At 47.8% G+C, this 27,245-nt stretch overlaps 1 protein-coding gene across 4 annotated transcripts in view; it reads left to right on the top strand.

Annotated features, from left to right (window-relative positions):
• LOC140737405 (transcription factor RelB-like) overlaps positions 1-24,950 on the top strand; it is an 87,235-nt gene extending 62,285 nt beyond the window's left edge. For 3 of the 4 annotated variants that reach the window (XM_073063891.1, XM_073063894.1, XM_073063893.1), the window contains 7 exons: positions 1,538-1,629; positions 9,235-9,360; positions 9,891-9,995; positions 12,233-12,448; positions 16,521-16,586; positions 18,113-18,172; positions 21,656-24,950. In XM_073063891.1, coding sequence (XP_072919992.1) covers positions 1,538-1,629; positions 9,235-9,360; positions 9,891-9,995; positions 12,233-12,448; positions 16,521-16,586; positions 18,113-18,172; positions 21,656-22,047 — 1,057 coding nt within the window. In that variant the 3' untranslated portion in view covers positions 22,048-24,950. The remainder of the gene's footprint in view (positions 1-1,537; positions 1,630-9,234; positions 9,361-9,890; positions 9,996-12,232; positions 12,449-16,520; positions 16,587-18,112; positions 18,173-21,655) is intronic. The other variant, XM_073063892.1, reaches the window with a different exon arrangement.
• Positions 24,951-27,245: the final 2,295 nt, after the last annotated feature.

Raw genomic sequence — 27,245 nt, forward strand, 5'->3', positions numbered from 1 at the left:
GTTCTTATTGTTACCATCAGGAAGGAGGTATAGAAGCCTGAAGAGATTCAGGGACAGCGTCCTCCCCTCTGTCATCAGATCTGTGAACAGTCCATGAATTCTGTCTCACTATTTTGCTCTTTTTACATTTTTTATATACATTTTACTGTAATTTTTATGTATTGCGCTGTACTGCTGCCACAAAACCTCAAATTTCACAACCTATGTCAGTGATTATGAATCTGCTTCTGATTATAAACCCTCAACAGCACATCCAGTGCTTCCAATGCAGCTGGTGAGACCCATCAGAAATGGGGAGGGATGGCTTTGTCAATCTCCTCCGCTCCATCCAACAGAGGTGGGATTTCCCGATGGTCAAATATTTTAATACCAATTCCCTTTCCTGTTCCAATGTGTCAGTCCAAGGTGAGGCCACCCTCAGAGTGGAGAAGCAACACCTTGTATTCCGTCTGGGTAGCCTCCAACCTGATGGCATGAATATCGATTTCTCCTTCCGATAAGAAAACTGCCCCGCCCCAACTTCCACTCTTCCTCTGGCCTCTTATCTCTTCCCACCTGCCTATCCCCTCCCTCTGGGTCTCCTCCTCCTTCCCTTTCTCCAATGGTCCACTCTCCTCTCCTATCAGATTCCTTCTCTCCAACCCTTTATCTTTCTCACCCACCTGGCGTCATCCATCACCTTCCAGCTTTTTTCCTCCTCCTCCCCCACCACCTTGTTATTCTGTAGTCTTCCCCCTACCTTTTCAGTCCTGAAGAAGGGTCTCGGCCTGAAATGTTGACTGTTTACTCATTACTGACCTGCTAAGTTCCTCCACCATTTTGCGTGTGTTACTGTGCATCATTTTTTGTATACAAGTCCTGGTTCCTTACTCCCCTTTAGAAAAGCAGATCCCAGTCTATCGTATATTATGAAACCACACCCTGAGATAATGAAGATAATTAATAAATGCTGGCACTGGGGAGAATTTCAGAGGTAGGTTTATTGAGTTACAGTGTGGAGTAGGCCCTTCCAGCCCTTCACACTGTGTCACCAGCAATCTCTCGATTTAACCCTAGCCTAATCATGGGACAATTTACAATGACCAATCAACCTAGTTACTGGTACGTCTTTGGACTGTGGGAGGAAACTGGAGCAACTGGAGGAAACCCACGTGGTCACGGGGAGAATGTACTAACCCCTTACAGGAGTGATGGGAATTGAACCTGGGTTGCTTGAACTGTACAGTGTTGTGCTAACCACTATGCTACCATGCCACCTTTCCGTCTACACACAGTGGTGGGTGCATGAACACCCTGCCAGGACTGGTGGTCGAGGCAGATACATGAGGGACATTCGAGGGACTCTTAGATAGGCACAGGGATGATAGAAAAATGGAGGGTTATGAAGGAGGGAAGGGTTAGTTGACCTTGGAGTAGGTTAAAAGGTCGGTACAACATCGTGGACCAAAGGGTCTGTATTGTGCTGTACCGTTCTGTTAAAACATGCAGTCCCTACATGATGTAAATGGACCTCTATCCTTTCTTTCCTCAATTGCAGCTTCGCTAACCTTGGCATTCAGTGCGTGAAGAAGAAAGAAGTCACCAAGGCCATAGAGCACCGGCTGAAACTGGGGATCGACCCCTTCAACGGTAAGGTGGTGGTGTTTGCAGCAGTGAAACTGTGCCGTGTGTGCCCGGGCCAAGTCAAAAGGTTCACAAACTGTTTCTTAGCAAAGCTGCAGCTGGATCTCTTTCTTAAGAATGTGAAAGTGAAGGCAATCTGCTCATTCAAAGTGAAATACTTCAGAAATTCTGAATTAGGAGAAAGCAATCAATTCAGTAAGAGACGTGGTTGATATTTCAGGTTGGTAAAACCCACAACTTGTCTCCTTTGAGGAGGGTCTTTCTCTCTCTCTCTCTCCACCATCGCACTCTCTACCCGACACTCTCTCCTTCCCTCCCTCCACTTCCCTGTCCCCCTCCCTACTTCTGCTGCCACTCTACACCCCTCTTCCCTCCCTCTGCCATTGCTCTCTCTCCACCTCCCTCACCCCCACTGCCGCACTCTGTCACAGAGGGGAGTGGAAATGCGATCATGTGGTAGGTGTAAACACGAGATTCTGCAGCTGTTGAAAATCCAGAGGAGTACACACAGCATACTGTAGAAACTCAGCAGGTCAGGCAGCAGTTCCAATCCGAGATCCTTCATCGGCACTTGGTAGGTTTGTGAAAGGTGTGGTTAAGCCAGTAAATTGAACCACTGTTGTCCTTCTGGTGATATGTTCCAAGACGCTGAATCAGCCTTGATGGACCAAAAGGTATAGGAGCAGAATTAGGCCATTTGGCTCATCAAGTCTGCTCCACCATTCCATCATGGCTGATTCATTTTCCTTCTCAACCCCATTCTCCTGCCTTCTTCCCATAACCTTTCAGACCCTATCAACCTTCACTTTAAATATACCCAATGACATGGCCTCCGCAGCATCCGTGGTAATGAATCCCACAGATTCACCACTTCTTATGAAATACCTCCTCATCTCCGTTCTAAATGGACACACCTCTATTTTAAGGTTGTGCCCTCTGGTCGTAGACTCCTCTACTATTGGAAACATCCTCCTCACATTCACTCTGTTGAGGCCTTTCAATATTCGTTTGGTTTCAATGAGATCCCTCCCCCCCCCAATCTCTAGTGAGTACAGGGCCAGCGTCATCAAACACTCTTCATTCATTCCCAGAATCATTCTCGTGAACCCCCTCCGATGCCAGAACGTATTTTCTTAGATGAGGAGCCCAGAACTCCTCTCAATACTCCATGCAGTCTGAGGAAGGCTTCGTTATTACATCCTTGCTTTTGTGTTCGAGTCCTCTCAAAACAGATGTTAACACGGCATTTGCCTTCCTCAGCACTGACTCAAACTGCAAGTTAACCTTCAGGGAGCTCCCAAGTTCCTTTGCACCAATATTTCAGAATTTTCTCCCAACATATTTATTCCTTCTACCAAAGGACCAGGGTGTGTATGCCAACAGGGGTGGTGCGTGAGTGAAATCTATCGAATGGTGGATGGCCTTCACAGACTGGATGTTACCCATTGTACGAAAGTCTAAGACTAGAGGACACAGCCTCAGAATAGAGGGGCGTCCTTTTAGAACGGAGATGAAGAATCTGTGGAATTCTTCGCTACAGGTAGCTGTGGAGGCCAAGTCTTTATGTATATTTAAGGCTGAGGTTGATAAGATTCTTGATTGGTCAGGGCATGAAGGAACACCGGGAGAAAGCAGGAGATTTTGACTGAGGGAAAAACTGGTTCAGCCATGATGAGATGGCAGAGCAGACTCAATGGACCCAGTGGCATAATTTTGCTCCTATATTTCATGGCGTACGAAGCGAAGTTGGTTGACTTTGCGGCAGTAGTGCAATGCAATGTATAGTTTTTTAGAAAACTAAATTGTTAGAAAGTGTAGACCAGGTGAGTGCATTCTGTAGTTAGGAGACCCTGAGCCACTGTATACTACCATCAGAGATCCTGGACACCTTATGCAACAGATGAAATGGCCATAAAGAATTCTGCATTTCTGACAAATGTTTCACAGGAATCAGATTCCTGGGGATTTTCCAGTTTTTCTCATCTCCCTCTGTGCATCTGAAGCTTGATTTGATATAAAACAAGGCATGCAAATACTCTTGTGATTTGGAGCCAGGTGGCTGCACTTGTTATCGGTTTCTAACGGTTTCTGTTGCCATGTGACAAAGATAGAGAGTTAAATTTAACGGCTCCGAGACCACAAAGCCTCTCCAATAGGCCGTGGCTGCGAGCCAAACCCCCAGGAACACCATGGCGAGAGCAAGGCGCACACAAACAGGAAATCCCTCTGCAACAAATTGCAGACGATTTGCTGCCTGTCCTCACCGGATAATAGAGTCTCACCTCTGCTGGGAGGAAAATCCCCACAAAAAATGACTGGTCAAACCACGGAAGGCATAATGCTGCAGAACCTCTGCTCTGCTCCCCCCCAGTCTCTCTCCAGACCTCCCTCCCTCACCCTCCCCCCAGTCTCTCCAGACCTCCCTCCCTCCCCCTCTCCCCCTCGTCTCTCTCCAGACCTCCCTCCCTCACCCTCTCCCCCTCGTCTCTCTCCAGACCTCCCTCCCTCATCCTCTCCCCCTCCAGTCTCTCTCCAGACCTCACTCCCTCACCCTCTCCCCCCAGTCTCTCTCCAGACCTCCCTCCCTCACCCTCTCCCCCTCCAGTCTCTCTCCAGACCTCACTCCCTCACCCCCTCCCCCCAGTCTCTCTCCAGACCTCCCTCCCTCACCCTCCCCCCAGTCTCTCCAGACCTCCCTCCCTCACCCTCTCCCCCTCCAGTCTCTCTCCAGACCTCCCTCCCTCATCCTCTCCCCCTCCAGTCTCTCTCCAGACCTCACTCCCTCACCCTCTCCCCCAGTCTCTCTCCAGACCTCCCTCCCTCACCCTCCCCCCAGTCTCTCCAGACCTCCCTCCCTCACCCTCTCCCCCTCCAGTCTCTCTCCAGACCCCACTCCCTCACCCTCTCCCCCCGTCTCTCTCCAGACCTCCCTCCCTCACCCTCTCCCCCCAGTCTCTCCAGACCCCACCCTCACCCTCTCCCCCTCCAGTCTCTCTCCAGACCTCCCTCCCTCACCCTCTCCCCCCGTCTCTCTCCAGACCTCCCTCCCTCACCCTCTCCCCCACTCTCTCTCCAGACCTCCCTCCCTCACCCTCCCCCCAGTCTCTCCAGACCTCCCTCCCTCCCCCTCTCCCCCTCGTCTCTCTCCAGACCTCCCTCCCTCACCCTCTCCCCCTCGTCTCTCTCCAGACCTCCCTCCCTCATCCTCTCCCCCTCCAGTCTCTCCAGACCTCACTCCCTCACCCTCTCCCCCCAGTCTCTCTCCAGACCTCCCTCCCTCACCCTCTCCCCCTCCAGTCTCTCTCCAGACCTCACTCCCTCACCCCCTCCCCCCAGTCTCTCTCCAGACCTCCCTCCCTCACCCTCCCCCCAGTCTCTCCAGACCTCCCTCCCTCACCCTCTCCCCCTCCAGTCTCTCTCCAGACCTCCCTCCCTCATCCTCTCCCCCTCCAGTCTCTCTCCAGACCTCACTCCCTCACCCTCTCCCCCAGTCTCTCTCCAGACCTCCCTCCCTCACCCTCTCCCCCTCCAGTCTCTCTCCAGACCTTCCTCCCTCACCCTCCCCCCAGTCTCTCCAGACCTCCCTCCCTCACCCTCTCCCCCTCCAGTCTCTCTCCAGACCCCACTCCCTCACCCTCTCCCCCCGTCTCTCTCCAGACCTCCCTCCCTCACCCTCTCCCCCCAGTCTCTCCAGACCCCACCCTCACCCTCTCCCCCTCCAGTCTCTCTCCAGACCTCCCTCCCTCACCCTCTCCCCCCCAGTCTCTCTCCAGACCTCCCTCCCTCATCCTCTCCCCCACTCTCTCTCCAGACCTCCCTCCCTCACCCTCTCCCCCCCAGTCTCTCTCCAGACCTCCCTCCCTCACCCTCTCCCCCCACTCTCTCTCCAGACCTCACCCTCTCCCCCCCAGTCTCTCTCCAGACCTCCCTCCCTCACCCTTTCCCCCCACTCTCTCTCCAGACCTCCCTCCCTCACCCTCTCCCCCCATCTCTCTCCAGACCTCCCTCCCTCACCCTCTCCCCCCACTTTCTCTCCAGACCTCCCTCCCTCACCCTCTCCCCCCCAGTCTCTCCAGACCTCACTCCCTCGCACCCTCCCTGTCTCTCTCCAGACCTCCCTCCCTCCCTCACTCTCCCCCCTCCAGTGTCTCTCTAGACCTCACTCCCTCGCACCCTCCCCGTCTCTCTCCAGACCTCGCTCCCTCCCAAGCCCCATCTCTCACCAAATCTCCCCCACCCCCCCAACTCTCTCTCTCTGTCTCTCTCTCTCTCAAATCCCAGGAAGTCAACAATTTCTGAGATACTCAAACCACCCCATCTGGCACCAGCATTCTGAAATACTCAAACCACCCCATCTGGCACCAGCAATCATTCCACAGTCAAACTTCAATCACATTTCTTCCCCATTCTGATGTTTGGGCTGACCCTGTTGACCATGTCGACATGCTCTTGTTGCTACCACGCGATTGGCTGATCAGATATTTGCATTACCAAGACCAAGGAGATGGTGGTGGACTTTAGGAGATCTAGGCCTCATATGGAGCCAGTGATCATTAATGGAGAATGTGTGGAGCAGGTTAAGACCTACAAGTATCTGGGAGTACAGTTGGACGAGAAGCTAGACTGGACTGCCAACACAGATGCCTTGTGCAGGAAGGCACAGAGTCGACTGTACTTCCTTAGAAGGTTGGCGTCATTCAATGTCTGCAGTGAGATGCTGAAGATGTTCTATAGGTCAGTTGTTGAGAGCGCCCTCTTCTTTGTGGTGGCGTGTTGGGGAGGAAGCATTAAGAAGAAGGACGCCTCACGTCTTAATAAGCTGATAAGGAAGGCGGGCTCTGTCGTGGGCAAAGTACTGGAGAGTTTAACATCGGTAGCTGAGCGAAGGGCGCTGAGTAGGCTACGGTCAATTATGGAAAACCCTGAACATCCTCTACATAGCACCATCCAGAGACAGAGAAGCAGTTTCAGCGACAGGTTACTGTCGATGCAATGCTCCTCAGACAGGATGAAGAGGTCAATACTCCCCAATGCCATTAGGCTTTACAATTCAACTGCCAGGACTTAAGAACTTTTTTTTTTAAAGCTATTATTAATGCTTTTTGAGTTAGTGATTTTAGATGCATATCATATTATTACTGAGTTATGTATTGTATGTAATGAGTTTTTGCTACAACAAGTGTATGGGACATTGGAAAAAATGTTGAATTTCCCCATGGGGATGAATAAAGTATCTATCTATCTATCTATCTATCTATCTATCTATCTATCTATCTATCTATCATTACCGAGCTGAAGAGTCTGATCTGGGAACAACTGTGCAATGGTTGGAGCAGAGCTTGAGGTGGAAGAGGGAGACAAGTGGCTAGGGATACTGTCGTATCGGGGATCTGCAGGGTCAGGCAGGAAATTGGAGAAGTTAAGGATCTCCGCCTAAAGCTCGACTGTGCGCTTCCCTGCTGAATTCCTCCGGTGCTTTTGTGTGTGCCAGAGTGCTGGAGAACCCATTTCTGAGCTACAAAGTGGTATGGCAACCTTCCTGTGATTTGTTGTTCAGACTGTTGTCCCCTTCCTCCACCCTGTGCTAAAGTGAAACTAGAAAGATTTTCAACTGTACTCAAAGCAAGAAAGTTCCCCTCTGCAGAAGTGCTAACGTCTGTTTAGAAACCAGTGACTTCAAATGAGTCACAGCACGATGCAAGCCCTGGTATCAGAGATACCATCGCAGGAACATCTCAGTTTGTGGATATGGGGAAGTCTGACACGCTCCATCACTTCAGCCCACTTGTTTTGTCCCTGATGTTCTCCACCACTCCATCGTGGCTGATGTATTCTCCTTCTCAACCCCATTCTCCTGCCTTCTCCCCATAACCTTTGATCCCTGACTAATCAAGATCTCATCAACCTCCGCTTTAAATATACCCAAAGACTTGGCTTCCACAGCCGTCTGTGGCAATGAATTCCACAGATTTACCACTCTCTTGCTGAAAAAATTCCTCCTCATCTCTGTTCTAAAGTAATGTCCTCATATTCTCTAGTACTAGACTCTCACTCTACAGGAAACATCCGCTCCATGTCCACTCTATCTACCTGTGCATCTGTCTCATTCAATATTCAGTAGGTTCCATTTTTTCTCACCTCCAGTGAGTATAGGCCCAGAGCCATCAAATGCTCCTCACTCACTCACCCTTTCACTCCTGAGGTCATTCTCAGGAACCCCCATTATCTACAATATGCTTGCCTCGATTATTCGGGAGTCAGGAAGTTATGTTGTAACTGTATAGAACACTATAAAGGGCAGCAGGTGGTGTAGTAATGCTTTAAAGTACCAGTGGCATGGGTTCAATTCCCGATGCTGCCTGTAAGGAGTTTGTATGTTCTCCCTGTGACAGTGTGAGTTTTCTCCCACAGTCCAAAGATGTACCAGGTAGTAGGTTAATTGTTCATGTAAATTGTCCTGTGATTAAGCTAGGGTTAAATCGGGGATTGCTGGGGGTCACCAACGAACTTCCCAGCTCTTTACTACACCCCTCCCCCCTCACCGATCACCCACCACCTTGTACTTCTTCCTCACCCTCTCACCCTGACCCCCCAGCTTGATGAAGGTTCTCGGCCCAAACCCTCGACTGTTTACTCAACTGGGTGTTTGTCTTTTATTTTAATTGGGTTCTTCAGGGTTTCTTGTTTTGTGGCTGCCTGTAAGCAGACAAATCTCAAGGTCGTGTAATTTATACATGCTTTGATAATGTATTTTGAACCTATTCATGTAGATCAAATCATTACACAGTACATTAAGGTAGAATCACTGGGTCACATGACATGAGCGATCATGGTCTTTCCATAACCATGAGTGTTCTTGGCAAATATTTCTACAGAAATGGTTTGCCATTACCCCCTTCGGGGCAGTGTCTTTACAAGAGGGGTGACCCCAGCCATTATCAATACTCTTCAGAGATTGTCTGCCTGGTGTCAGTGGTCGCATAACCAGGACCTGTGATGTGCACCGGCTGCTCACCATCTGTTGCCGTGGCTTCACGTGACCCTGACCTGGGGGGTAGGAGGGGGCTAAGCAGGTGCTACACCTTACCCGAGGGTGACCCGCAGGCTAGCAGAGGGAAGGAGCACCTTGCACCTCCGTTGGTAGAGACGTATCTCCACCCCGCCATCTAATGAGGTAGTATAATGTAAGGTAATATAGAATAAAGTGTAATGGCTACAGAGAAAGTACAGTGCAGGTAGGCAAAAAGGTGTAAGATGAAACAATCTATGAGGTTGAGTCAATCTTATAATGCTAGGGGATCTTCAGTAGTCTTATAACAGCAGTGTAGAAGCTGTCCTTGAGCCTGGTGGGACATCCGTTCAGGCTTTTGTATCTTCTGCCTTGTGGGATGGGAGAAGAGACATTGTCCACGGTGACTGGGGTCCTTCATTACGTTGGCTGCTTTATTGAGGCAGCAAAGACTGTAGACCTTGGAGAGGAAACAGAGTTCTGTAGTATTTCGAGCTACACCCACAACTCTGGCATTTTTCTGTGCTGTGGCCCTGGTGGAGTTGGCCACGTGCCGGTTTTCACACACGGGAGTTCTCAGTGCTTTTGTTTTCCCCCGACAGCTGGCGACTCCCTGAACTACCTGGAAGACATCGACATGAACGTGGTCCGCCTCTGCTTCCAGGCCTTCATCCAGGAGCCGTACTTCGCCCTGACGCCTGTCCTCTCAGAGCCCATTTACGACAAGAGTAGGTCCTTGAAGTGCCTCTCATCCTCATTCTCGGTGTTGGTCCTGGGGTCAATTCACAGCCCAGTCCCTCCTGGCACCAATAACTGCACTCCCTCCCTCCACCCTTCATGAACTCCCTCCCTCTGCATCCCCACTCCCTCACAGTCCTTCCTCCACCACCCTCCCTCCCCCCGGACTAGCCCTGTACTCTGTCTGACCCAACCCCCCCACTACCCTCTCTCCCCCCACACTCATTGACCCCTCCCTCCTTCACCCCCCCCACACTACCTCTCTGCACTCCACACTCTCTGCCTTTCCTCCCCCTCCCCCACACACACACCCTTCCTCTCTCCCTCTTCCCCACACAACTCCCCCCTCTCTGCCTCCCCCGCCCTCACAGTCTCTATGTACTACCACTCCCTCCCTCTCTCTGCACTCACCCCCCCCCACCCCCAGCAATGACAGTTGCTTGTTTCCACACTCAGATTTTCGGTGGGTGGGGGTCGGTTGAATGTGCCCGTCTCATCGCCTCGCCCGCTCTCGTTACAGAAGCCACTAACACATCTGAGCTGCGAATCTGCCGCCTGAACAAAGACAGCGGGGTCTGCTCGGGGGGAGAAGAACTCTTCCTCCTCTGCGACAAGGTGCAGAAAGGTATGTTCTATTATTCCTGTCCCAATCGCTCCTGTAGGTGCCCCCCCCCCCCCCCCCTGAAGCCAGCTCCGAACTGCACAAGCCTTCACCTACCTCAGCACCGGAATACCCCCAGCACATCTGGGTCTGCACCGGAATACCCCCAGCACATCTGGGTCTGCATTGGATTCATCCCTGGTCTCACCGTGCTGCGTGTAGCCGTGATAAAAAGCTGAAATGAGTAGGCAGGGATTGCCTACTCGGGGTTAGGACTTGGAGTCGTCGGCTGTGTGGCTTAGCTACTTGGCCTGACAGAGCCGTTTCTACTGATGGGAGAAGGGGCAAAGGTGGGTTACTGGCACCTTAAAACCACTCACATCAGGCAGATGGGGCTCGTCTGGCAGCTCAGCTAGGAGAAGAAAGTCTCTGATCTCAAACCTCTGCTATACTCACTAATGAGGAAAGGCTTCAGGAGTAAATCCCAAGGAGGAAATCTAGTAACAACACACACAAAATGCTGGTGGAACACTGACTTCTCTAACTTCCGTTAATGCCCCTCCTCCCCTTCTTACCCCATCCCTGACATATTTAGTTGTTTGCCTGTTCTTCTCCCGAGGCCTCCCGTCCCATGATCCTTTCCCTTCTCCAGCTCTGTATCACTTTGGCCAATCACCTTTCCAGCTCTCAGCTTCATCCCACCCCCTCCGGTCTTCTCCTATCATTTCGCATTTCCCCCTCCCCCCACTACTTTCAAATTTCTTACTATCTTTCCTTTCAGTTAGTCCTGACGAAGGGTCTCGGCCCGAAACGTCGACAGCGCTTCTCCTTATAGATGCTGCCTGGCCTGCTGTGTTCCACCAGCATTTTATGTGTGTGTTGTTGTTTGAATTTCCAGCATCTGCAGATTTCCTCGTGTTTGCTCGAGGAAATCTGGTGCTGGAGTCCCTAAGGCAGTCCGACATTGAGTTCAACCCTAGCAACACCTGGTGCCAAACTATACCGGTCTCTGCTGATCCTTTGGGTTCGTCAGATGTGTGGAGAGCGGGAGTTTGCTACATGGGTAGGTAACAGCTTGCTCACCATATTGTGTCACCCTGGCTTGTGTATCTAGACAGCTAGGACGCAACGTCTGTGGTCAATCCTGGCCAATGGAGACCTAACATCATCATCTTCTAAACTATCTCAGACATCTCTGATTTGTGTCTTTTTGTGTTGATGTCCTGTTTCTGCGTGTTTTATTTCTCTCTTCAATGTCAAAGTCATGTTTATTTGCAAATGCACAGTTACAGTGAGAAACTTACAGCAGCATCACAGCACAGAGCTCCAGACAGTCAGCGGCCATTTTAGTCGCATGCTGCTGGAGCCCGTCCACTTCAAAATTTGACATATCATATGTTCAGAGATGCTCTTCCACACCACTGATGTATCTGTGTTACTGTCACCTTCCTGTCAGCTTGAACCAGTCTGGCCATTCTCCTCTGACCTCTCTCATTAACTAGGCTGTTGGATATTCAATATATTTCCTCATTCAACTTTAATGTTTCCTTCCATATTTTAATTCCTCTATGGCCAGCACTGAGCACATCTCGAGAACATAAACTCACTGACAAGATGTTTTCATCCACAGAACTGCTGTTCACTGGATTTTTTTTTGTTTTTCGCACCGTTCTGTGTAAATTCTGGAGACTGTTGTGTGTGAGAATCCCAGGAGATCAGCAGTTCCTGGGATACTCAAACCACCCCATCTGGCATGGTCATCTGGTCATTCCACGGTCCAAGTCACTTGGATCACATTTCTTCCCCATTTTGATATTTGCTCTGAACAACAGTTGAACCTCTTGGCCATGCCTGACTAATCAAAAACTTATCAACCTCCTCTTTAAATACACCCAATGACTCGGCCTCCACAACCATCTGTGGAACAAATTCCACAGATTTACCACCCTCTGGCTGAAGAAATTTCTCCTCACCTGTTCTAAAGAGATCTCCTTGTCTTCTGAGGCTGTGCCCTTAGTTCTGGACTTGCCCATTATAGCAAACATCCACTCTATCAAGACTTTTCATGCTGGTTCCTTGCAGAGCAAAACCAGACACACTACTCCTGTGTCTTTTTAACATGACAAGTCATTAGTAATGGTGTCAGTGGTTATGGGGAGAAGGCAGGGGAATGGGGTTGAGAGGGATAGTAAATCAGTCATGAAATGGCAGAGCAGTCTTGATGGGCTGAATGGCCTAATTCTTCTCTGCTCCTTCCATAGAAGACATTGCAGTCATCTTCTCCGCAAACAACTGGGAAGCAAGGGGCGTCTTTTCCCAAACCGATGTTCACCGGCAGATAGCCATAGTCTTCAAAACCCCGCCCTACTGCGACATTGACATTCAGCAGCCCGTTAGCGTGAGCCTCCGTCTCTTCCGTCCGTCCGACAGGGAATACAGCGATCCGTTCGAGTTCCGCTACATCCCCAAGGAAATCGGTAAGGTTCGCGAACAGCCCTGGCATTTAAATGCAGCAGCTCTCGCAGTTGTTGTGACCGTCATCATGAGGGTTGGTACTTTTCATTTTTGGTTGGTGTTACCGTCCTGAAAGGAAAACAAAATCGGGAAAAGTTGGAAGTGCATATGGAATTGGTTTATTATTGTCATGTGCACCAAGATAGAGTGAAGAGCTTGTCTTGCATACTGTTCATACAGATCGAATCATTACATAGAGTGAAGAGCTTGTCTTGCATACTGTTCATACAGATCGAATCATTACATAGAGTGAAGAGCTTGTCTTGCATACTGTTCATACAGATCGAATCATTACATAGAGTGAAGAGCTTGTCTTGCATACTGTTCATACAGATCGAATCATTACATAGAGTGAAGAGCTTGTCTTGCATACTGTTCATACAGATCGAATCATTACATAGAGTGAAGAGCTTGTCTTGCATACTGTTCATACAGATCGAATCATTACATAGAGTGAAGAGCTTGTCTTGCATACTGTTCATACAGATCGAATCATTACATAGAGTGAAGAGCTTGTCTTGCATACTGTTCATACAGATCGAATCATTACATAGAGTGAAGAGCTTGTCTTGCATACTGTTCATACAGATCGAATCATTACATAGTGCATTGAGGTAGAACAAGGTCGAACAATAACTATGCAGAGTAAAGTGTAACAGCTCCAGAGACAGTGCAGAACAGGTAAATGATAAGTGCAAGATCATAACAAGGATGATAATGAGGTCGAACCCATCTTATCATACTAGGGCGAACTGTAGGGCACTGAGGAGTGTGGTAGAACAGAGGGATCTGGGAATACAGATCTGTAATATGTTGAAAGTGGCATCACAAGTAGATAGGGTTGTGAAATAAAAACTTTTAGCACATTGGCCTTCATAAATAAAAGTATTGGGTACAGGAGATGGGATGTTATGTTGAAGTTGTATAAGACAATGGTGAGGCCAATTTTTGGAGTATTGTGTACAATTCTGGTCACCTATCTACAGGAAAGATGTAAATAAGGTTGAAAGAGTGCAGAGAAAATGTACAAGGATGTTACTCAGACTTGAGGACCTGAGCTACAAGGAAAGATTGTATAGGTTGGAACTTTATTCTCTAGAATGTAGAAGACTGAGGGGAGATTTGATAGAAGTATATGTACTTTTGACAGGTATAGATAGGGTTAATGCAAACAAACTTTTTCTACTGAGGTTGGCTGGGACTAGAACCAGAGGTCATGGGTTAAGGGTGAAAGGTGAAAAGTTAAATGGGAATATGAGGGAAACTTCACTCAGAGTTGTGGGAGTGTGGAGTGAGCCCTCAGCAGAAGTGGTGTATGCAAGCTTGATTTCAACATTTAAGAGTAGTTTGGGTAGGGGTATGAAGGGCAGGTCGGTGGGAGTAGGCAGTTTAAATCATTCAGCATTTAAATGGTGCTGTACTTTTCTATGACTCTCTGACTAGGGAACTTTGCAACAATGGGATGGAAGCTGTCCTTGAGTACGTGCTTTTAGGCTTCTGTGTCTTCTGCCTGCTGGGAGAGGGGAGCAGAGATGATGTCCAGGGTGTGTGGAGTCTTTGATTATGCTGACTGCTTTCGTGGATGGTAGGACCCTGGGGTGTGTTGTACAACAGGAGGACCAAAGAGCCACAAGTATATGGTTTATGGAAAGGGGCATTCCAGGTAGACAGGGTGGTGAAGAAGGTGCCTGGCCCGCTGCCCTTCATCAGTCAGGCCACTGGGGCACGCAAGTTGGGATGTGATGTGGCAGTTGTATGAGACAGCAAAACCACGTTTGGAATGTCGTGTTCAGTTGTCAGCGTCAGGCACAAAGTGCTGGAGGAATTCAGCAAGTCGGGCAGCGTCCAAGGAGAGGAATGAACAGTTCTGATGAAGGGTCTTGGCTTGAAATGATGACTGATTATTCCCCTCCGTACATGCCGCCTGACTTGCTGGATTCCTCTAGTATTTTGTGCATGTTGCTCAAGAGTTCCAGCACGTACAGAATCTTTTCTGTTGTGTTTTGGTCACTCTGCTATCGCAAAGGTGCCATTAAACTGTGAAGAGATTTCCAAGGATGTCGCAGGACTCTAGGGACTGAGAGAGTTTGACCAAGTTGGAACTTCTTTTATTTGGACACAGGACACTTGTCAAACCATAAGATATAGGAGCAGAATGAGGCTATTTGGCCCATTGAGTCTGCTCCGGCATTTCATCATGGCTGATCCATTTTCCCTCTCAGCCCCAATCTCCTGCCTTCTCCCTGCATCTCTTCATGCCCTGACTAATCAAGAATCTATCAACCACTGTGGTTAAATATACTTAAAAACCACAGCTACCTGTGGCAACGAATTCCACAGATTTGCCATTCCCTGGCTAAAGAAATTCCTCCTCATCTCTGTTCTAAAGAGATGACCCTCAATTCTGAGGCTGGGTCCTCTGGGCTTGCATTCTCCCACTGTAAGAAGCATCCTCTCCACATCCACTCTATTGAGGTCTTTCAGCGTTCGATAGATTTCAGTGAGATCCCCCTTTGAGGGGGCATAGAGTTTTTCTCCCTCAAGCATAAAATCATGAACTAGAGGGGCAAATGCTTCAGATAAGAATGGAGGAATTTAATAGGAACCGAAGGAGCAACTTTTTCACCCACAGTACAGCTAATGAAACAGATGCCTTGTGCAGGAAGGCACAGAGTCGACTGTACTTCCTTAGAAGGTTGGCGTCATTCAATGTCTGCAGTGAGATGCTGAAGATGTTCTATAGGTCAGTTGTTGAGAGCGCCCTCTTCTTTGTGGTGGCGTGTTGGGGAGGAAGCATTAAGAAGAAGGACGCCTCACGTCTTAATAAGCTGATAAGGAAGGCGGGCTCTGTCGTGGGCAAAGTACTGGAGAGTTTAACATCGGTAGCTGAGCGAAGGGCGCTGAGGAGGCTACGGTCAATTATGGAAAACCCTGAACATCCTCTACATAGCACCATCCAGAGACAGAGAAGCAGTTTCAGCGACAGGTTACTGTCGATGCAATGCTCCTCAGACAGGATGAAGAGGTCAATACTCCCCAATGCCATTAGGCTTTACAATTCAACTGCCAGGACTTAAGAACTTTTTTAAAGCTATTATTAATGCTTTTTGAGTTAGTGATTTAGATGCATATCATATTACTACTGAGTTAAGTATTGTATGTAATGAGTTTTTGCTACAACAAGTGTATGGGACATTGGAAAAAATGTTGAATTTCCCCGTGGGGATGAATAAAGTATCTATCTATCTATCTATCTATCTATAAGCTACCAGAAGAAGTGGTTGGAACGGGTATGTTAGTGACATGGATAGGAAGTATTAAGAGGGATGTGAGTCAATCACAGGCAGATGGGACCATAGAAGTGCTGCTCCTGCTCAGAGTCTCTGCTCTGTCCTCTGGCTACGCATGTCTTCTAGAACCTTGCACCAATAAACAGGGTCTGTTTGATCCATTCTTAACAGCTCTGTGAGCCTTGAGAACAAGTTTAAAGATTGCAATGCCTTCCTTGGGTGAATACCCTTGCCACATTTAAGTACCAGCGACCTGGGATCAGTTCCTGGCATTGCCTTTGAGGAGTTTGTACGTCCTCCTTGTCACTGGCTTTTCCCCACACACTCCGATTTCCTCCTGCAGTCCAAGGGCCTACTGGTCTGTAGGTTAATTGGTCATTGTCAGTTGTCCTGTGATTTGGCTGGGGTTAAATTGGGTGGCATTGCTGGCCGGTGTGGCTCAAAGTGCCAGAAGGGCCTATTCTGTACTGTATCTTAGTAAATAAATAGTTTCTGTTCACCCACAAGGCTGTTTTTGACTGGTTATAAAGTGCTCAGTTCACGGTCTTCAGAAGCAAGAAGGACATGAGGCAGCACAGAGTCTGCAGTAGACTTCCAGGATTTGGACTGTTAAGGTGATAGGGGTATTTCTGGTTTGGGATGGTGTACATTTTGGAAGATGGGGACATGGTCAATACCGCTTGGGATTTGTGTGCGTGTGTTTACCCTCAGCTGATCCCTGACAACTTATATTTGCCCATGACAGATTACTACGGCATTCAATCCAAGTGGAAAAGGAAGATCAAGTTCCCGCCAATCAGCACTTTCATGGGTAAGTTTGGCCATGATTCTGATTTGTGCATTTCTCAGGGTACACCAGAGCATTTGGTGAAATACATTGTTTGCGTTAACCACTGGAATGTGGAGCAGGTTCAAGGGACACAGATTGTGAATGGACACATTAATATTTATTTATAAATAAACAAAACAGTGAAACACAAAACCGGGCATCCAGTGGAACAGGATTTTGTCTAAACTACCCTAAGCCACAATACTGGACATTTAGTTACCTTTTAACTTAATGTGTACTCCATTAAATCTCCCCAGTTTATAAGATTGAAGAACTAAGCATGCTATGAATGAATATTTTACTAATGGTCCTTTAGCACTGGCCACGACTCCAGCCTGAAGCAGAGAAGAGGCCGAACCTCCCGCACGTGCTATTCTTACACCCCCGATGTGCCCAGAACTGGACCCAGTGCCGTGGCATACAAGCCAGCCAAAGGGAAAGAACACCCAAAATTTTTAAATGGGCCCATCGATGACAGACACGGTGGAGGCAGTATGTGGCTGGCAAATAAGCCAAACCACCCCCCAAGCAACCACCACGACCTAAGGAATTGCTGGGGCAGCCTGCAAGTGTGACCACATATTCCAGGGTCAACATAGCTTGTCCACGATGTTCAGCAGAACAACACAAGCAAACACAACTTTAAATCAAGTCGCCTTCCTCCCTCCCTCCTATAAAATAGCCAGATTCAAGTGTCACGACACCTGCTACTAAGGAGTTTCTAGAACAATACTGAAACAACTGCACCGTAACTACTGGAAAATTGAAAGAACAAACTACAAGAAAAAGAACAATTCTACACCCCAATCTGACAACATGTTCAAGACAGAGTTTAGAGAATTGAGGGATATGAGGTTAGTGCAGGGACATGGTACTGAGGAGAAGGCCTAGGAGCAGAATTAGGCTGTTTGGCCCATTGAGTCTGCCCTGCCATTTCATCATGGCTGACTTATTATCCCTCTCAACCCCATTTTCCTGCCTTTTTCCCTGTAACCTTTGATGCCCTGACTAATCAAGAATCTATCAACTTCTGCTTTAAATACACTCAATAACGGGTTCATGGTCATCTGTAACAATGAGTTCCACAGATTCACCACCCTCTGGATAAAGAAATCCCTCATGGTCTCTGTTCTAAAGGAGTATCCTTGTATTATGAGGCTGTGCCCTGTGCTCCGAGACTCCCCCACCACATTCTCTCCATATCCACTCTATCTAGGCCTTTCAGTACTGGCTAGGTTTCAATGAGATTACCCCCAACATGCTTTGAAACTCCAGCAATTATGAGTCCAGAGAAGAGAGCAGCTGTGGCCTTTGCTAATAACAGGCCAAATGCCAGATCTGCTCCGACCTGTAAACTCCACCAAATGGGAAGCTTGTTGACATAAGAGTTGGCGATGCATTGAAAATTGGGTTCAGGACGTAGGGGTGAAAGATGTCTACAGAGGGACGGCAGAGCAATCACCTGAAAAGTAAACCCTGCTCTTCCTTCTGGATTTTCTTTTGGACAGGTGCTAATGTGACTTTGGCAAATGCAGTGACGGGACCGAAAAATTCTGTAAAGTATCGAGGTAAGTTCTGAATTCAGTGATGCTGCAGGTGACCGTGTTTATGGGGCTAAAGTTGAGAAAAATTCAGGAAGTGAACGTGATTCTTCAGTCAGTTAATGTGGTGTGGAGGCACTTGGAATATAAAACATTAGTCCCATTCTTTTACCCTACTCTGAGATCAATCCAACCCTTCCCTCCCACATATACCCCAATGTTTCTATCATCCGTGTGCCTATCTAATGTTCTTAAATGTCCCTAATGTATCTGCCTCTACCACCGCCCCTGGCAGCGTGTTCCACACACTCACCACTCCTGAATAAAGAACTTACTTCTGACATTTCCCCCACCTGACCTGTATTTTCCTTCAATCACTTAATATTATGCACACTTGGATTGTCCCAGGAAAAGGTCTCTGGCCATCCACTCGATCTTTGCCTCTTATCATCTTGTACACCTTTATCAAGTGACTTCTCATCCTCATTCACTCCAAAGAGAAAAGTCCCATCTCACTCAACCTATCCTCTCTAAACCAGGCAGCTTCCTGGTGAATCTCCTCTGCAGCCTCTCTAAAGCTTCCACATCCTTCCTATAATGAGGCGACCAGAACTCAGCACAATACTCCAAGTGAGGTCGAACCAGAGTTTTATAGAACTACAACATTACCTCCAAAGGTAATTTTGTTTTTTTTAAAAAAAAGGCTGTCCAATAATGAATGTTCCTCTTCCTCTTGGACCTGCATTACCTGTCAACATCAGTATGTTTCCCATAAGCCGACCTGCTCTGACCTCCTTATTACAAAGACCTTCCAAAGAGTATCACATCACACTTCTCCAGATTGAACTTCATTTGCCCCTTCTCAGCCCAGCTCCTCATCCTATCAATGTCCCATCGTAAATCTTCTGAGATTCCTCCGTCTCACTGGCTGACAGTGCAGTCGGTGTTGCATAGGTTTGACCCATGCCTCCACCTCACTGGCTACAATTGCAGGCAGTATCTCAAACCCAACCCCTGCCTACACCTTACTGGTTGACAGTGCCATCTGTATCTCAGGTCATTAGCTCACTGGCTGACAGTGCAGTCAGTATCAACTGCATCCCACCCCTATTTACAGCTTATTGGCTGACATTGCATTCAGTATCACCTGCATCCCACCCCTATTTACAGCTTATTGGCTGACATTGCAGTCAGTATCACCTGCATCCCACCCCTATTTACAGCTTATTGGCTGACATTGCAGTTAGTACCTTGGGTCCAAGTTATTGGCTTGGGCGAAAGTATTAATGATTACTGTCCTGGTTCCTGATAGATTCCATTTTGACTAGGCCAGGGTCAGACAAGCAAAGGATTAATAATTTAGGTGCACAGGTGATGGCAGTGATTGAAATAGAGACAGGAGAAAGTAGGGTATTAATGACACAAAATCTTTGCAGGAGCTCTGCAGCATCTGTGGAGAAAAATGAGCGGTTGACATTCTAGGTTGTCTAGAATGAAGGGCAGTGTCATAGAACACGATATCACAGCAAAAGGCCCTTCAGCCCATCTATTCCATGCTGAACAATTAACCTGAGTAGTCCCATCATCCTTCACCTGAACCATAGCCTTCTGTACAGCACAGGTAGAGGAGTAGTGGCCGGTGTAAAGAGGTGAGGTGGAGGGGTGGAGCAAGAGCTGGGAAATGATTGGTGGATCCAGGTGGCAAGCAGTGACAGACAGATGGAGGAGAGAGTGGGAATAGCAACAGAGGCTGGGAGGTGACCTACATTCTTCACCATAGAAGACACTAGCAGTGTGTCGGACGTTGAAGGGTGTGAGGGAAGAGAAGTGAGTGTAGTTGCTATTACAAGGGAGAAGGCGTTCAAAAAGCTGAAAGACCCAAGAGTACATAAGTCACCCAGACCAGATGAATTGCACTTTGGGGTTCTGAAAGAGGTATCATTAGAGATTGAGGTGGTATTAGTAATGATCTTTCAAACATCATTGGACTCTGGCCTGGTGCCAGAGGACTGGAAAATTGCAAATGTCACTCCACTCTTTAAGAAAGAAGGTGGCAGCAGAAAGGAAGTTACAGGCCAGTTAGCCTGACCTCGGTGGTTGGGAAGATGTTGGAGTCAATTGCTAAGGATGAGATGATTGAGTACTTGGTGACACAGGACAAGATAGGACAAAGTCAGCATGGTTTCCTTCAGGGAAAATCCTGCCTGTCGAACCTGTTAGAATTCTTTGAGGAGATTACAAGTAGGATAGATAAAGGGGAGGCAGTGGATGTTGTATATTTGGATTTTCAGAAGACCTTTAACAAGGTGCCACACATGAGGCCACTTATCAAGTTAAGAGCCCATGGTATTACAGGAAAGTTAGTAGCACGGTTAGAGCATTGGCTGTTTGGAAGGAGGCAGCAAGTGGGAATAAAAGGATCCTTTTCTGGTTTGCTGCCAGTGACTAGTGGTGTTCTGCAGGGGTCAGTGTTGGGACCACTTTGTTTTATGCTGTATATCAATTATTTAGATGATGGAATAGATGGATTTGTTGCCAAGTTTACAGATGATACAAAGACTGGTGGAGGGGCAGGTAGTGTTGAGGAAACAAGAAGGCTGTAGAAGGATTTGGACAGATTAGGAGATTAGGCAAGAAAGTGGCAAATGAAATACAATGTTAGAAATAAATGTGTAGACTAATTTCTAAATGGAGAAAAATCTCCAAAAATCTAAAGTGCAAAGGGACTTGGGAGTCCTTGTGCAGAACACCCTAAATGTTAACTTGCAGGTAGAGTCAGTGGTGAAGAAGGCAATTGCCATGTTAGCATTCATTTCAAGAGGTCTAGAATACGTGAGCTGGGATGTGAGGCTGAGGCTTTATAAGGAACTGGTGACACCTCACCTTGAGTATTGTGAGTATTTTGGGGCTCCTCATCTAAGAAAAGATGTGCTGGCATTGGGGGGGGGGGTGGTCGTTCAGAGGAGGTTCACAAGGATGATTCTGGGAATGAATGGATTATCATATGAGGAACGTTGGATGGCTCTGGGTCTGTACTCGCTGGAATTTAGAAGGATGAGGGAGATCTCATTGAAACCTCTCAATGTTGAAAGGCCTGGACAGAGTAGATGTAGATAGTTTGTTTCCCATGGTGGGGAAGTCTAAGATAAGAGGGCACAGCCTCAGGATAGAGGGGCATCCATTTAAAACAGAGATGCGGAGAAATTTCTTTAGCCAGAGATTGGTGAATTTGTGGAATTTTTTGCCACAGTTGTGGAGCCAGGTCTTTGGGTGTATTTAAGGCAGAGCTTTATAGGCTCTTGATTGGAAATGGCATTAAAGGTCACTGGGAGAAGGGCAGGGCGTGGGGCTGAGGAGGGGGCAAAAGGAACCGCCATGTTTGAATGGTGGAGCAGACTTGATGGGCCAAATGGCCTAATTCTGCTCCTGTGTCTTATGGTCTTATATCATTGGTCTTGAAAATCCTGAATGTATGTCTTGACATCTAACTTTGCTTTTTAACTTCACTAGCTGAGGAAGACGAGAAGCTTACAGACCTGAACCAGATGAACAAATCCTGGGACTACCCTAACCAGGGATTTCCTGCCTTCTGTCCTGAATTCATGGGCATGGAACTGCCTAACGAGATGTACGGTGTGGGCTGCAAGAAAGAGGAGCCCTTGGACTGGCCGAGCAACCGTTTCCAGAGCCAAGTGGCGGGGCTTCCACAGCACACAGAGGATGAGATCTATCACCCTCCCTTCAGTAACGGCCGGGAGCAGGCTGATTTGGACATGGGTGCCTGCAGCAATATAGACTACCTCAACTATAGGTTTGAGGAGTTTCCCAACGACGACGCACTGCCCAGTGTACTGGCCAGCAGCATAACAATGCCCAGTGACCAAGCAGGCAGCAAAGGCTGAGAGGCGTGCAGTAGATGGTGGGGGAAAGAGGGTGTTTTAGTTGGCTTTTGAGCAGGGTGCTGGGGGGTGGGGAATGCAGGGGTGGGGGGAGACTCATTATCTGCACCCATTCTAAAGGTGTTGCTCACGCTTGCCCTTTGTGTTAGTACTGAGTCCGAACCTGCTTCCAGCCACTGGAGCCTCGTGGTCATCAGGTCTGTCGTTGGCCCAGCGAGCCTTGCGAATGTACAAGTAACTGCAGAGTTTGTGTTTCTTCACTCTGCACGTTGCCACCTCCCCAACCCTACCCCTGAAGGTACATAAACTCAAAACAGTGAAGCCAAGTAGGGAAACAATTAACTCCAAGCTCTTGACTGGCTAGACACCTGCTGATTTCCTCCAGCACTTTTTGTGCGTTACTCTGGATTTACAGAACATCAGATTCAAATCACTTTATTGCACGTATATCGAAACCTACAGTAAAATGCGTTGTTTTTGTGAATGGCCAACACAGCCTAACACTGTGGATGCCACATTGGCTCCAGTCTTGCGTTCACCACAGCGCTCACCAGAGCAAAGCAACCAACCAACCCACAACAGCAAAACAAGCCCCTTTCCTCTCGCACACCATCACACGTGGTTTAAGCATGATCCCCACGTAGAATGCTCTCAAAAACTGAGAGGCATTTAATAGATTGAAACGCAAGACGTTCTGCAGATGCTGGAAATTCAGAGCAACACGCACAAAATGCAGGAAGAACTCAGCAGGTCAGGCAGCATCTGTGGAGAGGAAGAGAGTCGACGTTTCAGGCCGAGACCCTGGAACGAAAGGTCTCAGCCCGAAACGTTAACAGCTCCTTCCTCTCCATAGATGCTGTCTGACCTGCTGAGTTGCAGAGATTTCATCTCTGGACATTGACCTGAAAGCATCTGGGAACAAACAACCCTGAAGTGCGTTTCAACACTTGTCAACTAGAGTGTGGGCCTTGATCACGTGCTGCAAATTTGTCAACATGTTTTGGTTTTAAAAACATCACTTTTCTAACTAAAGTCTAAAAGAAAAATGTTTCTAAATTATTTATTTAGCAATACCGTGCAGGGTAGGGTCTTCTGGACCTTCGAGCTCTGTTGTCCCAGACCAAATCACAAGACAATTTCCAATGACCAGTTAACTGACCAGTATGTCTTTGGACCGTGGCACCCGGGGAAGCCCACGCATTCCACAAGTAGGACATAGAGACAGTGCCAGAATTGAACTCCGAGCTGTAGAATGCCCCAAGCTGTAATAGCGTTGCACTAACCACTAGGCTACAGAGGTGCCCATGATTTGTTTTGAGATTGCACTTTTCACCCTGATTGTATTCTCCAGGAATGTTCGTATGCACACGGTTTAACTGGCCAGATGGTACAGCCTCTTGGCCATTGGATTGAAAGGTAGCCTTCCTGTCCTTATTGTTCAGGGTCTTCCTGACATTATCTGTGTCTCTGAGTCACTCTCCTGATTATCAAGTCCAGCCAGGCTGGGCAACTCGCTTGTTTTTTCTGTTTATTATGAAGTCTCTGCTTCTGCGGCCTGAATTTTAGTCAATTCTTGCATCCTGCCTATTATCCAAGCTCTTCTCTCCCTCCACTTTAAACGATGACTCATCAGCTGGCGCAGACCACCACGTCCTTTGACCACTTCAGCAGAGGGAGGCCTTGGACTTCCCACACCCCATCGCACTCCTGGCCTGTGGCCTTGGCATTTCTGAACCACCTCTACCTCACAGTTCAGTCTTTCTGCTCGTGTATTGATGTGTGCCAGACCCTTATCGGGGATGAGTTGTGAGGAACGCAATGTTTTAGAATCTGTAACATTACAGCACGTCATTTATTGTACAGGCCCTTTGGCTTACAATACGCTGACTCTTTAAGCTGCTCCAAGATCAACCTACATAACGTACAACATTCCCTTCTACATATCATACAACATTACAGCACAGTACAGGCCCTTCGGCCCACAATGATGTGTGACCTTTTAACCTACTCTAAGATCAAGCTTAACCCATCCTTACTAATTGGTTTGTTCATTATGTGCCATGTCATATGTCCTAGGTCATCATAAGAACATAAGAAATAGGAGCAGGAGTCGGCCATCTGGCCCGTCAAGCCTGCTCCACCATTCAATAAGATCATGGCTGATCTGGCCATGGACTCGTGCCTTTTCCCCATAACCTTAAATTCCCCTACTATGCAAAATTCTATCCAGCCTTGTCTTAAATATATTTACTGATGTAGCCTCCACTGCCTCCCTGGGCAGAGAATTCCACAGATCCATCACCCTCTGGGAAAAGCAGTTCCTCCTCATCTCCATCGTATATCTACTCCCCCAAACCTTGAGGCTATGTCCCCTAGTTCTAGTCTCACTTACTAGTGGGAACAAATTTCCTGCCTCTATCTTATCTATCCCTTTCATAATTTTATGTTTCTGTAAGACTCCTCTCATGCCTCTGAATTCCAGCAAGTACAGTCCCACACAACTCAATCTCTCCTCGTAGTCTAACCCCCTCATCTCTAGAATCAACCAGGTGAACTTCCCTACACCACCCCCAAAACCAGTGTATCCTTCCTCAAGTAAGGAGACCAGAACTGCACCAGTACCCTGTACAGTTGCAGCATAACCTCCCTGCTCTTAAATTCAATCCCTCTAGCAATGAAGGCCATCGTTCCATTTCCCTTCTTCCCATGACTGTGATTGTCCTTGGCACATTTTTCTACAGAAATGGTTTGCCATTGCCTTCTTCTGGGCAGTGCCTTTACAAGATGGGTGATCCCAGTCATTTAGCGTCAGTGGTCACATAACCAGGACTTGTGATATGCACCGGCTGTTCAAACGACCATCCACCACCTGCTCCCATGAATTTGTGTGACCCCGATCGGGGGCCGGTGGGGGGGGGGGTGGGGGTGGGTTAGGGGAGGAAGGGAGAGGGGATAAGCAGATTCAACACCTTGCCCAAAGGAGACCTGCAGGCCAGCAGAGGGAAGGAACACTCTTTTGGGAGAGACAATCTCCACCCCACCACTCATCCCACTACATTACTCTCCATTTTTCTATCATTCATGTGCCTATCCAAGAGACTCATCAACGTATTTCATATACCGATCTCTACCATCACCTCGGCAAGGCGATCCACATGCCCATTGTAATTTTTTTTTTAAAAATAGCTTGCCTCTAACATCATCCCCTATACTTTTCTCCAAATATCGTGAAGTCATGCCCCATTGTATTAGCCATTTCCACTCTGGGAAGAACTCAATCTCTGCTTCTTATCGTCTTGTACACCTATGCCTCTCATCATTTTGTATATGTTTTCAACTTTATTATCCGAAATGGCTCTGTCTTATAAATTAGAAAAATGCAATTAAAAGGGTACATTTGAGGCTTTATAAAGCACTGGTGAGGCCTCACTTGGAGTCTTGTGAGCAATTTTGGTCCCCTTATCTAAGAAAGGGTGTGCTGACATGGAAGAAGGTCAAAAGGGATTCACAAAAATGATTCCGGGATTGAAATGCCTATCATATGAAGAGTGTTTGAGGGCTCTGGGTCTGTATTCGGATCTCATTGAAACATATCGAATGTTGAAAGGCCTTGATAGTGTGGTTTGTGGAGAGGCTGTTTCCTATGGTGAGGGACTCAGCCTCAGAATAGAGGAGTGTCCATTTAGAACAGAGGTGAGGAGGAATTTCTTTAGTCAGAGGGTGATGAATCTGTGAAATTTGTTGCTGCTGGTGGCTGTGGAGGCTATGTATATTTAAGGCAGAAATTGATAGATTCTTGATTGGTCAGGGCATGAAGGGATACGGGGAGATTTGGGCTGAGAGAGAAATGGATCGGCCATGATGAAATGGTGGAGCAGAGTCGATGGACCAAATGGTCTAATTCTCCTATATCTTGTGGCCTAAGCTGTGTGCAGCTCAGGAGCTTAAACTTTTACAACTAATTGCCTTCAGAAAGTGACAATCACAATGGATCTCCACTGGTACACTGGAGGGAAAGGTTTAGAGCTAATGTTGAGATTAAGGTGATATTGGTACCTCCTGAAAGACCAGTGATAGGTGCCTTCTCTCTCTTGCAAAGTTCATGGGCTTGTACAATGCCAAAACAGCCTTTCAGCCCATGTGTCAGCTACACTGCGTGTGTGTACACTGCGTGTGGGTACTCTGCGTGTTGGCCTAGCCTCGTGTCAGCCTTTGACCCATAACTTTCTAAAGCTGTCTGGCTGTATGGTGAAAGTAGTTGAGTGCCACAGTGGTGTGGTGGTTAGTACGATGCTATTACAGCTCGGGGCATCAGAGTTAGCAATTCAATACCGGTGTCCTCTGATCTCCCTGTGACAGCATTCTCCAGATTCCTGCCACAGTCCAAAGACGTGCTGGTTGGTCATTGTAAACTGTCCTGTGATCAGGCTCGGGTTAAACCATTGGGTTGCCTGACGATGACGCTCATTGGGCCAAAGGGCCTGCCCTGTGCTGTATCTCTAAATAAATAAATAAAAATTATTGTACCTACCTCAACCACTTCCTCTGGGTGGCTCCTTCTACATACACATCACAATTTATGTGTTTAGTTTTAGAGATACAACATGGGAACAGGCCCTTCCAGCCACTTGTGACCAGCTACTCTACTAGTGGGCCTTCAGACTGTGGGAGGAAACTGGAGCAACTGGTAGAGGCCCGTGTGGTCACAGAGCAAACGTACAGACACCTTGCAGACAGCAGCGGGAATTGAACCCTGGTCACCGGCACTGTAATAGCATTATGCTCATTGCTATGCCACCACACTGCCCCCACTTAATAGCAACGTGACTTGCTCACTGCCTGTTATGCTGCTGGCATTTGGGGCAGCAAAGAAGCTGAACCCCCAAACCTGGAGGACCGGTGGAACACTCTTAGTCTGGCCTCTACCCTTTGACCTGTTTGGCATGGGTGACCCTACCAAGAGCCAAAGCAGAAAGCCCAACTCAAGCCAGCGTAGCTGTCCGGGTCATTGAGGCACGCGAGCCTCCAAACCCCCAAACCAGCTTGTGGTTCTCTTGGAGGAGTGGAGCTTGAGTTTTCTCTCAAATTCCTGTTAAATCTCCCTCAGTTTAAAACTACACCCTCTCATTCTTGATTTCTCCAACCCTGGGGAAAACACTGAGTGCATTCACCCTGCCCTATGCCCCTCATGATATTATACA

The sequence above is a fragment of the Hemitrygon akajei genome, chromosome 12 (assembly GCF_048418815.1).
Source record: "Hemitrygon akajei chromosome 12, sHemAka1.3, whole genome shotgun sequence".
In the NCBI taxonomy this organism is placed as follows: domain Eukaryota; kingdom Metazoa; phylum Chordata; class Chondrichthyes; order Myliobatiformes; family Dasyatidae; genus Hemitrygon; species Hemitrygon akajei.